At 38.4% G+C, this 19,515-nt stretch overlaps 1 protein-coding gene across 1 annotated transcript in view; it reads left to right on the top strand.

Moving 5' to 3' along the window:
* The window catches only part of LOC138304772 (F-box/LRR-repeat protein 5-like), an 81,296-nt gene that overhangs the window by 8,028 nt on the left and 53,753 nt on the right, over positions 1-19,515 (top strand). The window contains exons 7-9 of the mRNA XM_069245036.1: positions 1,509-1,591; positions 2,647-3,672; positions 13,071-13,302. Of these exons, the coding sequence (XP_069101137.1) occupies positions 1,509-1,591; positions 2,647-3,672; positions 13,071-13,299 (1,338 nt within the window). The 3' untranslated portion in view covers positions 13,300-13,302. The remainder of the gene's footprint in view (positions 1-1,508; positions 1,592-2,646; positions 3,673-13,070; positions 13,303-19,515) is intronic.

Raw genomic sequence — 19,515 nt, 5'->3', positions numbered from 1 at the left:
CCTTGACCTTGTTAATGACCTGGTAAGTTTGTCCTTAACCTTGTTAATGGCCTGGTAAGTCTGTCCTTGACCTTGTTAATGACCTGATAAGTCTGGCCTTGACCTTGTTAATGGCCTGGCAAGTCTGTCCTTGACCTTGTTAATGGCCTGGCAAGTCTGTCCTTGACCTTGTTAATGGCCTGATAAGTCTGGCCTTGACCTTGTTAATGGCCTGGTAAGTCTGTCCTTGACCTTGTTAATGGCCTGGCAAGTCTGGCCTTGACCTTGTTAATGGCCTGGTAAGTCTGTCCTTGACCTTGTTAATGGCCTGATAAGTCTGGCCTTGACCTTGTTAATGACCTGGTAAGTTTGTCCTTAACCTTGTTAATGGCCTGGTAAGTCTGTCCTTGACCTTGTTAATGGCCTGGCAAGTCTGGCCTTGACCTTGTTAATGGCCTCGTAAGTCTGTCCTTGACCTTGTTAATGGCCTGATAAGTCTGGCCTTGACCTTATTAATGACCTGGTAAGTCTGTCTTTGATCTTGTTAATGACCTGGTAAGTTTGTCCTTAACCTTGTTAATGACCTGGTAAGTCTGTCCATGACCTTGTTAATGGCCTGGTAAGTCTGTCCTTGACCTTGTTAATGGCCTGGTAAGTTTGTCCTTGACCTTGTAAATGGCCTGGTAAGTCTGTCCTTGATCTTGTTAATGACCAGGTAAGTCTGTCCATGACCTTGTTAATGGTCTGGTAAGTCTGTCCTTGACCTTGTTAATGATCTGGTAAGTCTGTCCTTGACCTTGTTAATGGTCTGGTATGTCTGTCCATGACCTTGTTAATGGCCTGGTATGTCTGTTTATGACCTTGTTTAGTCTGCCCTTGGGTGAGGTATTATATCTTTTAACAAGTTTTGTTATGGATATTTCTCAGAAAATGCCAAAAAAATTTTTTTTCCAAATGTTATGAACAAGTTTTCCTTGATCGCTCATATTATTACTAACAGACAGGAAAAAAAATATGGCCTTACAAGCACCATCTTAGATTATGGCAGTTGAAGTTTCTTACTATTTTCAAAAATATGTAAAAGGGATCTTTCTCATATTGTATGTGTAGGTTCTCATCGGTCCTTAATTATACTGCTTCATACTTAATTTAGTTGAAAAATTAGAACTTCAGAGAATCATCCATCTTGAGTTTGGACAAAATGTAGTATTTATGTGAAAAGTCCTCGTGTTAAAAAAAGTTTTTCAATAGAGAAGTAACGTGGAGGAAGGCAGAGAAACTATCAAACTTTCACTTGATTAGAGTGTTGTAAACCATTCACTGCTGGATACCTCTGGGTTACAAGTTTGAATCCTATGTTGAGCATTTGTCACGTACTGAAGTTAACCAAACGATCCCTCTGTGATATTGCAATATTTCAAAGACAGATTACTAGTGAACTAGCTGTGTTTAAAACTATAATTTCTATGTCAAATCATGCTGAGTAACTATATTATTCCTTTAATTCTAACTTGTTTATTCCTCTCCAGCTGTACAAGATTCTGTCTCAATGTCCTAACCTAGAAATTCTCGACTTGTCCCAAACGAGGATATCTGACATAGCCTTTAAGGGGTGAGTATGACGTATTCTCTGCAGAAAAAAGGAGAAGGTACGTTAAGACTTGAATATGGCCGCAAAATTAATTCTCCAGTAAAGAACAACATATTTTGCCATATAACAGTTGAATACATTTGCTAACGCATCCCGAAAATATCCTGCATGTGCCAAATATGTTCACTATGACGTCATCAACATGCAATTTCCCGCCATTTTTCACAAAATCCTTGAAAAATCATACTTTTTGAGTGGTTTTCTCTAAAAATGAATGTGGCCGCCTTCGTGGAGCAGAAAGAGACTTTTACATGTTGTGTATCGTGTATTTATGCATGTCCATGCAAAATATAAAGTTGCTCCAAGGTGGCGGCCAAATCCATTTCAAGCCTTTTCTAACCTAAAGATGATGAATTTCTAGCAAAATTTGGGGAGAAGAGGAAAACAATCAATTTGATAACGTCATAAGTGAAGTGGAGCACATCATGTACGTGGTTATAAAATGTTTTGATGAATGGCAAGTATGAGAGTATTTATTGATGTGAAATTGATGTGGATCAGAGTTAATATTTTTCGGCCTGAAAAATTAAGGCCAAATACTGGTCCTATCATATCTACTTCTTTGCTTCCAATAACTACTTTATGTTTAAAGATAATGGTTTTAATTAAATGTACAAACTTATTATCAAAACTTAACCTGGTTTCCTCTTGAAAAACAAATGGTAATGTTGACCTAAAAGATGAACCACAAAACACATGAACTTACAGCAAGACGTTGATGCTTTAGAGTTTCTCCTGGATATTTTCTATTTGTTCAGACGGTTAAGTATAATTTTATATATACTGCCCAATCAAGAAGCTTTGATTTCCATCTAACTAAAAAAACTATTTGATATTAGTAAAGTAGATGGATCATTAGTTTATATTACTGGTTTGGAACTCTAAAACTAGTTTTAGGCAGCAAACAATTTCCCCTTGATTTTTCAAGGAGGTTATCTCCCTTTACTCTAAAGCTATGTATTATATGTGAAGAATCATTTTGTGACAAACTTTTGACATTTGATTTTTCCCTTCAGACTCGGTAGAAAAGGATGTGGATCAAAGCTAAGACATCTCAATCTTGGAGGCTGCTTTAACATAACAGATAAGACTCTACAGAGGCTGTCTACATCCTTTAATGGTGTGTCTGGTGAGGATATGTTGGGGAGCAAACTGGAGAAAAACGACACTGAAAGTAACGAAAAAGGTGAAAAGGAGGCTGGGAAATGTGGTAACTGTTGTAAAGTCAAAAATGGAAAAGTTGACGATAATTGTGAACCTGAGAAAAATGAAAGAAAAGGCCAACAATCTGCTGGACATGATTGTGATGATAAGGTAGGAAAGTATGGTTCTACATTTACAGAGTCTACTGTTGATGCTAAGATCAACAGAAACATCGATGACAATACCGTTCATCTTACAAACAGCAATGACAATTTGGTAGATAAGCCCAGTCATCCAGAACATTATGTGATGGGTGAAGGCCAGAGCGATGTCAATGTGAATGGTGAAGGCCAGAGCGATGTCAATGTGAATGCTGAAGGCCTGAGTGATGTCATTGTGAATCAGGCTCTGGAACACGCCTGTGATTACCTGGAAAACCTGATGAAGTTTGGTCCAGACAAAACTGAACAGGCAAGCCAAGAGAGACCTTCTGAGACAGATTCTACAATAGTGTTTGATCCAGTGACACCTGATGATGGATCATTCACAAAACAGACAATGAAGCCTAATTCACAGGAGGAGTCTTCTCCATGTTTAAACAAATGTGGTCACTGTACAATGTCTGCCAAACATTTACAGGAAGCAGATGATTCTCATTCACATCAGACTACTGTTAGGTTTTATGAATCAAAGAAACCCAAAAGGACTACATGTGATGAATCTAACGCAGACATAAACACATCACCACCTGGTTCAGTCCAGGACACAATAACGTTGATCTCTGACAATGTGAATATCTGTGATAATGACCTTGACCTGGTGAACAATGACCCCAACCCTCGTATCCTGGAGTATTTGAGTCTGTCCGGCTGTTACCACATCACAGACACTGGGTTAAGGTGAGCAGGTTATTATATACAGTAAAACCCCGTTATATCGCCACCTTCTGTTTTCCTAGATTTTGGCGATATATTGAGTTTGGCGGTATATTGGATTTGTCGTTGAAATCTAAATTAGGCCTAAATATAGGTAGCCCCCCTGTGCCGTACTGAAACAGACTTTCTAGTCAGTCTGTGTAGTGTACGGCCACTTCGTATTTTGTAATATGAACAGTTCCAAAATTAAAGTAATTTCGATAGTAGTCTTTCAATAAATATGTCGGCTTTACGTTTGTGCTACAACGTATCGTACCGTAGTTTCCTGCTAGCTGGGATTTTCTCGGTTACATGATATTTTTATCACAGGAAATCCCGCCCGGAAACAAAGAATAGAAGTTATGAACAAACGCAGTGCGGTCGTGACCTCACTTCCGCGCACATGTCTACAAATATCAAAACAGGTACTCTGGTAGTAAACGGCACTCAGACGACAATTTGATCTTAATAATAAACGGCGAATTCTTCTGCACGTACGTTATATTTGTATCACTCTTGAAATTGCTAGTTGCATTTTATGGTCCAAATTAAACGAATGGCGATATCGAGAAATAGACTTGTGGGTTCCTTTTTGTCAATAAATAACTAACGTTACGATAGTACGTAAAACACATGTACAGAAGTGAGTTTTATTCACCACAACTTGCGATACCTACCTGTAAAACAATAACAAAGGTGTACCCATATTGTTAATTGATTTCACTGTGTTCACTGTGTTTTAATCATTTGTTCCGCAAATATGATGGCCGATGGCGGTAGGCGGGTTTGGCGATATAATGGGTGTATTTGTATGGAGGGAAATCCATTCTGAATAAATTCATGGCGATAAGCGTGTTTGGCGGTAAAACAGGTGGCAATATAACGGGGTTTTACTGTAATTATTATGTCGAAATATACAAAACAGCAACTTTTTAGGTGAGTCCAGAATAATTTCATAGAATTATTTCAGGAGAGCCCAGAATACTAGATGAAACATTCACAACAGGATAAAGTGGATTTCTCACGAAGTCCAGAAATTTCCTGATGCATCAACAGTCAAGGAAGGCCAGACCTAATGTATAAGATATTGCTTTTCTGGCGTCGTCATCGTCAATATTTGATAAATATAAAGTAACATGTACAGTAAAACACAATTAAAACAAACCTCTGGGTCCAATGAAATCACTCTGCTATAAGCATAGTACGTTATACACATTATACCAACATCTTACATGAACCTTGACTGGGAAATGAAAACTGCTTGGTCTTAATCATGATTCGTTATAAGCGTGTTAATTATAAACATGTTTTATTGTATACAATTAAACTTAAATTTGATCAAGCTACCAGGTACTCTTTTTGTGTCCATCACAACACATGGGCAAAGATTGGGAAAATAATTAAACAAGTTCTGGTATTTTGGGAATAACAACCCAAGGTTAATCGCATCTAATTGAACTGCATCAGTCTGAGGACATGTGGACAAAGCTTGGGGAAAATATTTCACCTGTGTTTTTAGTACATTTGGGATGAAATTTTGGTTGATTTTGAGAATTGATTTTGAGAATCGGTGTTTATGTCTATTTTCAGCAGTTTAACTGAAACTTAACATGTACAACTCAATAATTCGATTAATTGTGTTTTTAATCTTTTTGATTTCTGGTTTTTAGCTCACCTGTCGTCCGTCCGTCCGTCGTCCGTCCGTCAACATTTCCTTTAAATTGCTACTTGTCATAAAGTACTGCATGGATTTGAAAAAAATTTGGTCAGAAACTTCCTTAGGGGAAGGGGATAAGATTTTGCATAAATAGTGACCCTGACCCCCCTGGGGCAGGAGGGGCGGGGCCCAATAGGGGTAATAGAGGTAAATCCTATAAATCGCTACTTGTCCTAGAGTTCTGCATGGATTGCAACCAAATTTGGCCAGAAATTTCCTTAGGGGAAGGGGATCAGATTTTGCATAAATGGTGACCCTGACCCCCCTAGGGCAGGAGGGGCGGGGCCCGATAGGGGTAATAGAGGTAAATCCTATAAATCGCTACTTGTCTTAGAGTTCTGCATTGATTGCAACTAAATTTGGCCAGAAACTTCCTTAGGGGAAGGGGATCAGATTTTGCATAAATGGTGACCCTGACCCCCCTGGGGCAGGAGGGGCGGGCCCAATAGGGGTAATAGAGGTAAATCCTATAAATCTCTACTTGTCCTAAAGTTCTGCATGGATTGCAACCAAATTTGGCCAGGAAAATCCTTGGGGAAGGGGAACAGAACTTGTATAAATTTTGACTCTGACCCCCCAGGGGCAGGAGGGGTGGGGCCGAATAGGGGGAAATAAAGGTAAATCCTATAAATCGCTACTTGTCCTAGAGTTCTGGATAGATTGTAACCAAATTTGGCCAGAAACATCCTTGGGGGAAGGGGAACAGAACTTGTATAAATTTTGGCTCTGATCCCCACCGGGGGTAGGAGGGGCAGGCTCAATATGGGAAATAGAGGTAAATCCTAAAAATCGCTACTTGTCCTAGAGTTCTGCATGGATTGTAACCAAATTTAGCCAGAAACATCCTTGGGGTTAACAGAATTTGTATAAATTTTGGCTTTGACCCCCTGGAGCAGAAAGAGTGGGGCCCAATAGGGGAATTAGAGGTAAATATTCAAATTCCTTCAGAAAAGAAACAATGAACTTTTATTCAGAACATTACTTGGCATTACAAACCAGGTGAGCGATACAGGCCCTCTGGGCCTCTTGTTAAATGTTAACGTTACAATCAACTGATGGAATAATATTGCTATTGCTAACTGTCTATCTTAATTAATCTGTGATTTTGCTTATTTAATATGACTGTACAATGCTGTATTGAACCTTAGTTTTTACATTTATTGCATGTTTAGATTTGCTTTTTTAGTCCAATATCTAATACATTTGATGTGATTTTTTTGCGTCAAACATTTTTGATACAGCATGATGAAGTTAAAAAGATAACTTGGTTATATATATAATATATGGTAGTGAAAGTGTTTCAAAGACAAGATAGTGACTTGAATCTAGTAAGCTGCCGAGTGTTTCCTCAACAAAGGCTATGTAGCCGGAAATTTGGAAATAAGACTTTTTTTTATTAGAACTATTGTAGATTAGGTTCCCTTTATAGTGTTAACCACTTTTGGCAAGTTAATAAATGATAAATATAGTAACGTATATATCTTATAATGATGTACATTGATCTATAGCTTAGACATAGTGCATGGTCTATTGCTGATTGTCATAGATACTAATTCTGTAGTGCTTGCATGATCTGCTATAGGCATGATATATGTGTAGATTATTGGATTATGCACTTTTCGCTGAGCACAGACAGTTTTGTCATATTGGCCATATATTACCATTCTGTCTGATTTGGTCTGGTAATCTGACACTATATTTCAGATAGACCATGTCAGCCTGTCTTGTATTTTAGATAGACCATGTGGGGCTGCGGTGGCCGAGTGGTTAAGATGTCCCGACATTTTACCACAAGCCCTCCACCTCTGGGATGCGGGTTTGAATCCCATGTGTGGCAGTTGCCAGGTACTGACCGCTGACCGGTGGTTTTGCTCCAGTTTCTCCGGCTTTCCTCCACCAGCAAACCTGGCACGTCCTTATTACATGACCCTGGCTGTTAATAGGATGTTAAATTAATAAAACCAAATAGATAGACCATGTGAGCCTGTCTTGTGTTTATATACAATTGACCGAGGTACTGTTACATAGCTTTAAATGATTTAAGTCTATGACTCAAACTCATAGAATTGCTCTAAACAACTGAACCACTTTATTTTCGTGTGTGTACCGGTTCATACGATATTTCACATCTGCGTTACTTTCATGATATACACGGATACATAAATTCACGTTCAAAGACTCTTACTGACAATCGTACACATCTACATATATATATATAGGTTTTATACAATTAATCACAAAGTACTTTAATGTTCTAACTCACGAAATTTAAGGTAAGTTTTTATCTTGTGAAAGTGAAGTGGTTTACTGCTGTATGACCTCAGATAGGAATATCTACTCTAGTTATAGCATGGGATACACAATCTATACATCTTTCTTACAGTACTTAATGCGTGTAACGTTCCCTCGAAACGAGCGCGAAACGCAAAACGCAAACGAAATGTTAAACGAAAACGAAAACGAAAAACGAAAAATGCAAACGAAAAACGAAGAGCGTAAAACGAAAAACGCGTTTCGTCAAGCGCTAAACGAAAAACGAAAAACGCAAACGAAAAACGAAAAACGTAAACGAAGTGAAAGCGTGACCGGAAGGACAGAATTCAATTATAAATGTCGATCGGGACTCCGGTAGCTTATAGTGATCCGGATTCTGAAAGCGATGTCTATAATTATTATTACGTTCGCAATTTTGATTTAGTACGAGTTATCATTATGAAAAATATATCTTGTCTTAGAAAATATGTAATTGTTTTTTAATGTTATAAATATATAACCAATACGTATGTGATTACGTATATATATTCAAGCATTAATACATTTTTAACTTATAAAGGGAGATTTTAAAAATAATTATAAAACATGCATGTGTACAAATAGTCTTCAATCAATGCTATTTTCTATAAGTCTGCTCTGAATTCGTCACACATACTGTGTTATAGAAATTATCAGTTTCAGAAAAGAAAACACTTCAGAAGAATTTCTTGTTTTAGTGTAGGTATTGTGAACATGTACGTTTGACTACTGCAAGTATAAACCCTAGGTCTAGCGGTTAGGTTTTTATGTATTACATGTATATATATGACTCCAGAGGAGGTCCTCGTACCCGTTATATAGATATCAAATTGGATACTCACCTGTAGCATTTACCTGACCCAGTTGGGGGTCTTATATTTGCTTTATAATTCACGGACCAACACCCCACCCTACCCCACCCCATCTTCACTCCCCTCTTGATTTACCTGCTGTCATTTATACCATTTGTTATTTGGCAGCGGCATATTTTGATTTTTTGTCAACTTGTATTACACCTAGTCAAGTGCAGTCACCCACGAACAATAGCTCACTGATAGCCTCAGACGCGCACGGCCCCTCACATGTTTGTGTAGCTTATAGACTTCTATGTATAATACGTGACCCCGTGCATGTACATGTACCAAATCATACAACAAAAACAACAATATTGTGTTATTCTAGTAATTACAGAAAACCAGCTCTATGATGATTTTATTCCTCGTATGTTTTGTTACATCAGGATACCAATTAAAATACAACGATCAATCATATCAATGACGAATATGTGTAAATACAGAAATACACATGTACAGTTAAATGTATCAACTGTCAGTTCGTGTTGGACGATTATGTATATATAAACGTAAATTATGATTTATTATCTATTGACTTCGGTACGTTCTTAATTTTACATAGAATATGTAAAAAAAATATTCGTTTTAAATACTGTATTAAGCGATTGGTGATATATTATTAAATGTGTTATTTTATTATTAGAATACTGTGTATTACTAGAAAAAAATGTGATCCAATGCTAACAGTGATGAGTCGGATATAAGTTGTTATAATGTATGCACCAGTGATCAGTTATTATGACCAGCAGTACGGCGTCCTGTGGTGTGAGTTCACACCTGTCTGTAATCCTTCAGTCCACTTTAATTTTATCGAGCCCCGCGGGTGTTACAAGTGTATATTGTACCTGTCCCCCTGTAGCACATACACCTGTATAGCTAGTACTATATAAGTCCTTGCAGAAAGGTATACAAATGATCCTTACTATCAAACAATGTGTGTACGTTATATGTACCAAATGTAGTTAATGTCTAGAAACAAAAGGATTTTTTAAAATTTTATTTGTGTATATTTGCTACATTGTCTAGAACACGTAAATTTATCGGCCTACACCGTCAATTGACTCAACCTTTAGTTTAGCCAACACATGCGCAGTCAACTATTCCTAATCAAATATCAATGAACAACATCCGGTAAACGAATTGGAACGCAAACGCACGCAAACTTAAACGAACGAAAGCCCAAACGAATCAAAACGCAAACGAACGCAAACGAAATCGAATCAAAACGCAAACGAACGAAAACGCGAAACGCAAACGAAAAACGCTCGACGAAACAAAACGCAAACGAAACTAAACGAAAGAAACGCAAACGAATCTAGAACGCGTTTGAGGGAATGTTAGACGCATTAAGTACTGTAATCTATTGCTTGAATATTTTGACTTCAATAAAGCAGCTATTAGACCATGCCAGTAACCCAAAATCCTGAGTCAGTAGGGTGTTCAAATCATCTTTTAGACACAGTTTACCCTTCTCTGTAAACTACTAATTTCATCACTATTTTTGGACCAATCAGAAGAGAGCATGAATACCAGAATTAATGTTCATTTGTATATGAATGTGCTGCATGTTCCCTATTATGGACAAATTCAGATACAAAACACGATTGACTAGCCATCTATGGATGTTTACAAAAAAATTATGAAGTCATTAGAACTGAAAGTTATTGCTATATAAACTACATTGTATACAGTTTACGGTGTTGTTTGATGCTTTTAATTACGACGTAGGAAATAATGAGCTTATGTCATGGTGCAGCATCTGTCCTTTCATCTGTCCATCCATAAATTAAACATCCTTGGAGAAAGGGAGAACAAAGTTTGTTCAAATTTTGGCTATGACTCCCCCCAGGGACAGGAGGGGCGGGGCCCAATAGGGAAAATAGAGGTAAATCCTTTAAATCGCTACTAGTCATAGAGTTCTGCATGGAATGCAACCAAATTTTGCCAGAAACATCTTCTGGGGAAGGGGAACAGAGTTTGTATAAAGTTTGGCTCTGACTCTCCCCAGGGACAGGAGGGGCGGGGCCCAATAGGGAAAATAGAGGTAAATGTTTAAATTCCCTCACTAAAAAAACCCCAATGAATCTGTATTCAGAACACTACTTGGCATAATGGCATTACAAACCAGATGAGCCATACAGGCCCTCTGGGCCTCTTGTTACAAGTTAGATTAAATAAAATAAATTGTTAAAGATGAAGCACTTTACAAATGTTGGATAAATTCTTTCTCTTATAGCTATAGAGGGTTGCTGGATTGGCATATTGCAGTGCAGTAGATAGGAATGTCTATATATTTAACAGCTTTTAGACTGATGACTAATAGATTAAAGTGGAAGTAGCCTCATATGTATACACAAGTTGTAACAGATTCTGAATACATTTTAATCTAAATTTAATCTGCTTTAAGTATGTAAAACACAAAGAAATACATTTGTATGTGACTTGTATAATTTCACTTTATTGAATTTATGATATTTAGACTGTATCTACGAAAACTAATGTGATCATTTGGTTTTGCTTTATTGCAGCATTTGAAATTGAAGCCTGGCCGTATATATATTGAGATAAGCATACAATATTTAATTGTCTTTGGAAATTAATGCTATAATCAAGAGTACATAGCAGGAACAGAAAATACTGAAGATAAGATGACATTAGGATGGGTGTTACTTACGTAATAAACGATATACGGTAACAGCAAACTGCCTTTCAAATATATCAGGGGCATGTCAATCTAATAAATGCATGGTAATTTGGTCATGGATTTGCAACCTCCATTATAAAATTGCTCTGGAAAATATTAAGATGAAAATATCGTAATTATATATAGCTAGTGCCGTTATGTAATCTTCATCTACGAGTCAGTAGTTTGATGTGGTTATACGTATTTGAAATTGTCATATTCTAAGCAATGCAGATCAGAGAGATTATTAATTTTAGACAAAGTGAATATAAATATACAATGATAAAGTTTGTTAGTTTGATTGTTTTCTATTCAGTGAATATATATTTAATGATTGTGTCAAAGCACTTCTTGTATTTTGGAATTTAGAAGGCAAAATATACAGCATTGGAAATAATAAGCAGCTATCTGGTTTTGAAGTAAAGTACTGGAGTTACCTATATGTTTTTCAATTTTCATGCATTTGTTATTTTAGTTGATCTAAATAGTTGAACTTGAAGAAAAATATCTGTTAATATACCATCTAATAATTTCTGGTGATTTTAAATACAGTAATGATCATGTTGTTTCCTTTATAGAAATACTGGTAGATTTCTACACCTAAAGTAATTGATTTCTGATCCATACCTCTCTGCATATATAGACTTGTAAGACAGCTTGATTGGAATTGAAATAAGTGTCGGTAAAGGCAAAATACCTGCACACATCCAAATGTATACATAGGTATCAAATCAGTTTCTCTATGATCGGTGCTGATTGATATTTATTTATGCTTAATTATTTCTCCTCTGTCTGGGAGGTAGTTTGTTTGGTATTTTGATCAGCCTCATGTCTAATGGCTTCTATAATTAGCTAAATATTGAATTGTAAAAGGTCATAGAATTAAATACCTGCACTTGTCATAGCTGTGGTATGTTGATACATCAACATGTCTGTGTGATTTCTTACTTGGTAGGGTAGTGTATAGTCTGGATCTATAGTCCTTGTCTATCTACCTAATGTAGATAGTAATGTTAGATTTCAAAAAAAAAAACATGTTTGGCAAAAATTTCAGACATTCTAAGACTACATCTCAGCCCACTTTAAGAAGGTATTGTTAAGGTTTTGACATTTTACTCTCATATCATTAGACTTGATGGCTCAGTAGGTAAGGTTTCTGACATTAGAACATTTCTACCTTTATGCCTCAGTGGTTAAGATGCAGTGTCTGTGGACAAAGGGAGGCTACTCCAGTACATGATAGTTTCTGGCATATAAATACATAACAGATAGATTAGCTGATCAATTTATGTGATTCATTATATTTATACTTCTGTGTATGGAATGCGATTACTTTGATGAAAAAATTATAAAATTAATGTACAGTATCCTAGTAAATGTGCAATATCACAAAAATAATGTGTATCATTCCATCATTCCACAAAAATAATGTACATCATTCCATCATTCCACAAAAATAATGTACATCATTCCATCATTCCACAAAAATAATGTGCATCATTCCATCATTCCACAAAAATAATGTACACCATTCCACAAAAATAATGTAAACCATTCCACAAAAATAATGTACTTCATTCCACAAAAATAACGTACATCATTCCACAAAAATAACATACATCATTCCACAAAAATAATGTACATCTTAATCCTCATTGTGCTATGTATTATAAGTGTCCAACAGAATATTTTACAGTAACAACCAAATAGAACTGTTAATTTATTTACTAGTAAAAGACTGAAAGTGCATTAATATGATTTTTATAGGAATGTCTGTTTTAAGGATAAATTTGATGACATTTCCTTTCTCCTAAGAGCTGTTGACTTTGGGCTGTAGGTATCTAGCCGAGAATGGTGGTCTGCCCTATCTACGGTACCTGGACCTTTCTGGGTGTCTCAACATCACGGCTGACGGTCTGACAGAGTTGGTGTCTGTGTGCCCCGCCCTGGACATAGAGGATTTGTACTACTGTGATAATGTCATTGATGGTCCATACGCGGCCGAGGCCAGTGGTTGTCAGAACCTGGAGTGTAACTCCCGCGTCTGCTGTAGGTCCGGATACTGAAATGTAAGTGTCTTTAGTATTACTATGAAAATAAAGTAGTTTTGATTGTAGCCAATAAGAATGTATTTTGGGAATGCGACAAAGTTTTGTTTTGTATATGGTGGTATGGTTTATGACAATGCTTGCTGTGCTGGAACTCCTGGTTCTACGTACTTGACTCAGAACTCTGTACAAACCAATGGTTTGTTTACTTTTAAATTATTATTGCAATATTAATTTTGAGACTGATTTGATCCTGAATTGACTAAGAATTGTATCATGGTGATGTGCTTTTTGATAATGCTTGCTCTGCTGAAACTCCTGGTTCTATGTAGTCACTCAGGAGTCCATGTACACACCAGTCATATGTCTACTGTTTTGATGATGGGTACTATTAAGAGGGTATACGGTAACCATTGATATTTTTAGCCTTCTACTGGAAGTTGTATGTTGTAATTAGTAGCCTGTAACACCATTGTCTTAGCCAGCAGAACCTCAACAGTTTATTTTAGTGAACTCAGCAAATTTGTGATTTTGCTTAATGACAATGATAGCCAGTTAACATATATCTTCCTCTAGATCTAAAGATGTATTTGTGTTAGAAGTGATTGTTCAGACATTCTATTCTTGTCCCGATGCTGTGGGTCTGGTTATACTTACACTGGTATGGTTATGGATCTGTAAGGGGAACACAGCCCCATACAAATCAATCACAGCAATGGCTGATCATGTACTGATTGGATTAGTGACCAATTTCATCTCCAAAACTTCTACACAGAAATTTAATAATATACTTCTCTGTTGGGAAGGAAGAGATCCAGAAAGATTATTATACATAACATCTGTCAGATCAAATACCAAGAGAGTTCTGTTATATACCATAATCCCACCATTTTTGCCATTTTGGTTCCAGATTTTTTCTACCTGTCTGGAACAGATCGATAAACCTTGAACTTTAAATGTCATATCTGAAAATGATGAATATTCCATCTGAAGGGAGAAGTTCGTTTTGTCTTGATAAATGTTTGGCATTATTTGCCTAACATTATATACAGTGAAATTCGGTTATATAATTGAAGTCTTCAGGGAATGGAAAACCTCATCAAATTTTCCAGATTTCAATATAATTGAGGAGAATGACAAATCATGTGTGTGAACAGGGAGTATAATTCATTTCATATTAACCAATAATTTAATATAACGGATTTCAAATTAAATGGGTCCATTTTTTCACAATCCAATAAAAATTAATGTGAAAATGTGTATGTGTTACTTGGGTGCTAAGGTGTTCAACATTCTTCTAAATGAAAATACAGCTGTCTATCTTTCTCGGCTGTGGTAGTTAAACAGTAAGTTTCAAGTTTGAATCCTATGTGGGGCAGTTGCCAGGTTCTGACCACTGGTCAGTGGTTTTTCTCTTCATACTCCGGTTTTCCTCCACCATCAAACCTGGCACGCCTTAAATAACCCTAGCAGTTAACAGGACATAAATCTAAACAAACAACTTGTGTTATTGTTGTTTGGTGTACAACATTCTTCTAACAGCTCTTGTCCTGTTGGACGTGAGTTTGAGACCCATGTATAAGGTACCTAGTCAGCCATTGTCTTTTTGTCCTGTTGGACGTGAGTTTGAGACCCATGTATAAGGTACCTAGTCAGCCATTGTCTTTTTGTCCTGTTGGACGTGAGTTTGAGACCCATGTATAAGGTACCTAGTCAGCCATTGTCTTTTTGTCCTGTTGGACGTGAGTTTGAGACCCATGTATAAGGTACCTAGTCAGCCATTGTCTTTTTGTCCTGTTGGACGTGAGTTTGAGACCCATGTATAAGGTACCTAGTCAGCCATTGTCTTTTTGTCCTGTTGGACGTGAGTTTGAGACCCATGTATAAGGTACCTAGTCAGCCATTGTCTTTTTGTCCTGTTGGACGTGAGTTTGAGACCCATGTATAAGGTACCTAGTCAGCCATTGTCTTTTTGTCCTGTTGGACGTGAGTTTGAGACCCATGTATAGGTACTTCTTAAGTACCTAGTCAGCCATTGTCTTTTTGTCCTGTTGGACGTGAGTTTGAGACCCATGTATAAGGTACCTAGTCAGCCATTGTCTTTTTGTCCTGTTGGACGTGAGTTTGAGACCCATGTATAAGGTACCTAGTCAGCCATTGTCTTTTTGTCCTGTTGGACGTGAGTTTGAGACCCATGTATAAGGTACCTAGTCAGCCATTGTCTTTTTGTCCTGTTGGACGTGAGTTTGAGACCCATGTATAAGGTACCTAGTCAGCCATTGTCTTTTTGTCCTGTTGGACGTGAGTTTGAGACCCATGTATAAGGTACCTAGTCAGCCATTGTCTTTTTGTCCTGTTGGACGTGAGTTTGAGACCCATGTATAAGGTACCTAGTCAGCCATTGTCTTTTTGTCCTGTTGGACGTGAGTTTGAGACCCATGTATAAGGTACCTAGTCAGCCATTGTCTTTTTGTCCTGTTGGACGTGAGTTTGAGACCCATGTATAAGGTACCTAGTCAGCCATTGTCTTTTTGTCCTGTTGGACGTGAGTTTGAGACCCATGTATAAGGTACCTAGTCAGCCATTGTCTTTTTGTCCTGTTGGACGTGAGTTTGAGACCCATGTATAAGGTACCTAGTCAGCCATTGTCTTTTTGTCCTGTTGGACGTGAGTTTGAGACCCATGTATAAGGTACCTAGTCAGCCATTGTCTTTTTGTCCTGTTGGACGTGAGTTTGAGACCCATGTATAAGGTACCTAGTCAGCCATTGTCTTTTTGTCCTGTTGGACGTGAGTTTGAGACCCATGTATAAGGTACCTAGTCAGCCATTGTCTTTTTGTCCTGTTGGACGTGAGTTTGAGACCCATGTATAAGGTACCTAGTCAGCCATTGTCTTTTTGTCCTGTTGGACGTGAGTTTGAGACCCATGTATAAGGTACCTAGTCAGCCATTGTCTTTTTTGTCCTGTTGGACGTGAGTTTGAGACCCATGTATAAGGTACCTAGTCAGCCATTGTCTTTTTGTCCTGTTGGACGTGAGTTTGAGACCCATGTATAAGGTACCTAGTCAGCCATTGTCTTTTTGTCCTGTTGGACGTGAGTTTGAGACCCATGTATAAGGTACCTAGTCAGCCATTGTCTTTTTGTCCTGTTGGACGTGAGTTTGAGACCCATGTATAAGGTACCTAGTCAGCCATTGTCTTTTTGTCCTGTTGGACGTGAGTTTGAGACCCATGTATAAGGTACCTAGTCAGCCATTGTCTTTTTGTCCTGTTGGACGTGAGTTTGAGACCCATGTATAAGGTACCTAGTCAGCCATTGTCTTTTTGTCCTGTTGGACGTGAGTTTGAGACCCATGTATAAGGTACCTAGTCAGCCATTGTCTTTTTGTCCTGTTGGACGTGAGTTTGAGACCCATGTATAAGGTACCTAGTCAGCCATTGTCTTTTGTCCGTTGAGTGTTGAGACCCGTTAGTCCATTGTCTTTTTGTGTCCTGTTGGACGTGAGTTTGAGACCCATGTTTAAGGTACTTAGTCAGCCATTGTCTTTTTGTCCTGTTGGACGTGAGTTTGAGACCCATGTATAAGGTACCTAGTCAGCCATTGTCTTTTTGTCCTGTTGGACGTGAGTTTGAGACCCATGTATAAGGTACCTAGTCAGCCATTGTCTTTTTGTCCTGTTGGACGTGAGTTTGAGACCCATGTATAAGGTACCTAGTCAGCCATTGTCTTTTTGTCCTGTTGGACGTGAGTTTGAGACCCATGTATAAGGTACCTAGTCAGCCATTGTCTTTTTGTCCTGTTGGACGTGAGTTTGAGACCCATGTATAAGGTACCTAGTCAGCCATTGTCTTTTTGTCCTGTTGGACGTGAGTTTGAGACCCATGTATAAGGTACCTAGTCAGCCATTGTCTTTTTGTCCTGTTGGACGTGAGTTTGAGACCCATGTATAAGGTACCTAGTCAGCCATTGTCTTTTTGTCCTGTTGGACGTGAGTTTGAGACCCATGTATAAGGTACCTAGTCAGCCATTGTCTTTTTGTCCTGTTGGACGTGAGTTTGAGACCCATGTATAAGGTACCTAGTCAGCCATTGTCTTTTTGTCCTGTTGGACGTGAGTTTGAGACCCATGTATAAGGTACCTAGTCAGCCATTGTCTTTTTGTCCTGTTGGACGTGAGTTTGAGACCCATGTATAAGGTACCTAGTCAGCCATTGTCTTTTTGTCCTGTTGGACGTGAGTTTGAGACCCATGTATAAGGTACCTAGTCAGCCATTGTCTTTTTGTCCTGTTGGACGTGAGTTTGAGACCCATGTATAAGGTACCTAGTCAGCCATTGTCTTTTTGTCTTTTGTCCTTTGTTTTGTCCTGTTGGACGTGAGTTTGAGACCCATGTATAAGGTACCTAGTCAGCCATTGTCTTTTTGTCCTGTTGGACGTGAGTTTGAGACCCATGTATAAGGTACCTAGTCAGCCATTGTCTTTTTGTCCTGTTGGACGTGAGTTTGAGACCCATGTATAAGGTACCTAGTCAGCCATTGTCTTTTTGTCCTGTTGGACGTGAGTTTGAGACCCATGTTAAGGTACCTAGTCAGCCATTGTCTTTTTGTCCTGTTGGACGTGAGTTTGAGAACCCATGTATAAGGTACCTAGTCAGCCATTGTCTTTTTGTCCTGTTGGACGTGAGTTTGAGACCCATGTATAAGGTACCTAGTCAGCCATTGTCTTTTTGTCCTGTTGGACGTGAGTTTGAGACCCATGTATAAGGTACCTAGTCAGCCATTGTCTTTTTGTCCTGTTGGACGTGAGTTTGAGACCCATGTATAAGGTACCTAGTCAGCCATTGTCTTTTTGTCCTGTTGGACGTGAGTTTGAGACCCATGTATAAGGTACCTAGTCAGCCATTGTCTTTTTGTCCTGTTGGACGTGAGTTTGAGACCCATGTATAAGGTACCTAGTCAGCCATTGTCTTTTTGTCCTGTTGGACGTGAGTTTGAGACCCATGTATAAGGTACCTAGTCCGCCATTGTCTTTTTTGTCCTGTTGGACGTGAGTTTGAGACCCATGTATAAGGTACCTAGTCAGCCATTGTCTTTTTGTCCTGTTGGACGTGAGTTTGAGACCCATGTATAAGGTACCTAGTCAGCCATTGTCTTTTTGTCCTGTTGGACGTGAGTTTGAGACCCATGTATTAGGTACCTAGTCAGCCATTGTCTTTTTGTCCTGTTGGACGTGAGTTTGAGACCCATGTATAAGGTACCTAGTCAGCCATTGTCTTTTTGTCCTGTTGGACGTGAGTTTGAGACCCATGTATAAGGTACCTAGTCAGCCATTGTCTTTTTGTCCTGTTGGACGTGAGTTTGAGACCCATGTATAAGGTACCTAGTCAGCCATTGTCTTTTTGTCCTGTTGGACGTGAGTTTGAGACCCATGTATAAGGTACCTAGTCAGCCATTGTCTTTTTGTCCTGTTGGACGTGAGTTTGAGACCCATGTATAAGGTACCTAGTCAGCCATTGTCTTTTTGTCCTGTTGGACGTGAGTTTGAGACCCATGTATAAGGTACCTAGTCAGCCATTGTCTTTTTGTCCTGTTGGACGTGAGTTTGAGACCCATGTATAAGGTACCTAGTCAGCCATTGTCTTTTTGTCCTGTTGGACGTGAGTTTGAGACCCATGTATAAGGTACCTAGTCAGCCATTGTCTTTTTGTCCTGTTGGACGTGAGTTTGAGACCCATGTATAAGGTACCTAGTCAGCCATTGTCTTTTTGTCCTGTTGGACGTGAGTTTGAGACCCATGTATAAGGTACCTAGTCAGCCATTGTCTTTTTGTCCTGTTGGACGTGAGTTTGAGACCCATGTATAAGGTACCTAGTCAGCCATTGTCTTTTTGTCCTGTTGGACGTGAGTTTGAGACCCATGTATAAGGTACCTAGTCAGCCATTGTCTTTTTGTCCTGTTGGACGTGAGTTTGAGACCCATGTATAAGGTACCTAGTCAGCCATTGTCTTTTTGTCTGTGACGTAGTTTGAGACCCATGTATAAGGTACCTAGTCACCATTGTCTTTTGTCTGTTGGACGTGAGTTTGAGACCCATGTATAAGGTACCTAGTCAGCCATTGTCTTTTTGTCCTGTTGGACGTGAGTTTGAGACCCATGTATAAGGTACCTAGTCAGCCATTGTCTTTTTGTCCTGTTGGACGTGAGTTTGAGACCCATGTATAAGGTACCTAGTCA

This window comes from Argopecten irradians, chromosome 12, assembly GCF_041381155.1.
Source record: "Argopecten irradians isolate NY chromosome 12, Ai_NY, whole genome shotgun sequence".
Classification (NCBI taxonomy): domain Eukaryota; kingdom Metazoa; phylum Mollusca; class Bivalvia; order Pectinida; family Pectinidae; genus Argopecten; species Argopecten irradians.
This window is presented reverse-complemented; position numbering and strand designations above follow the sequence as displayed.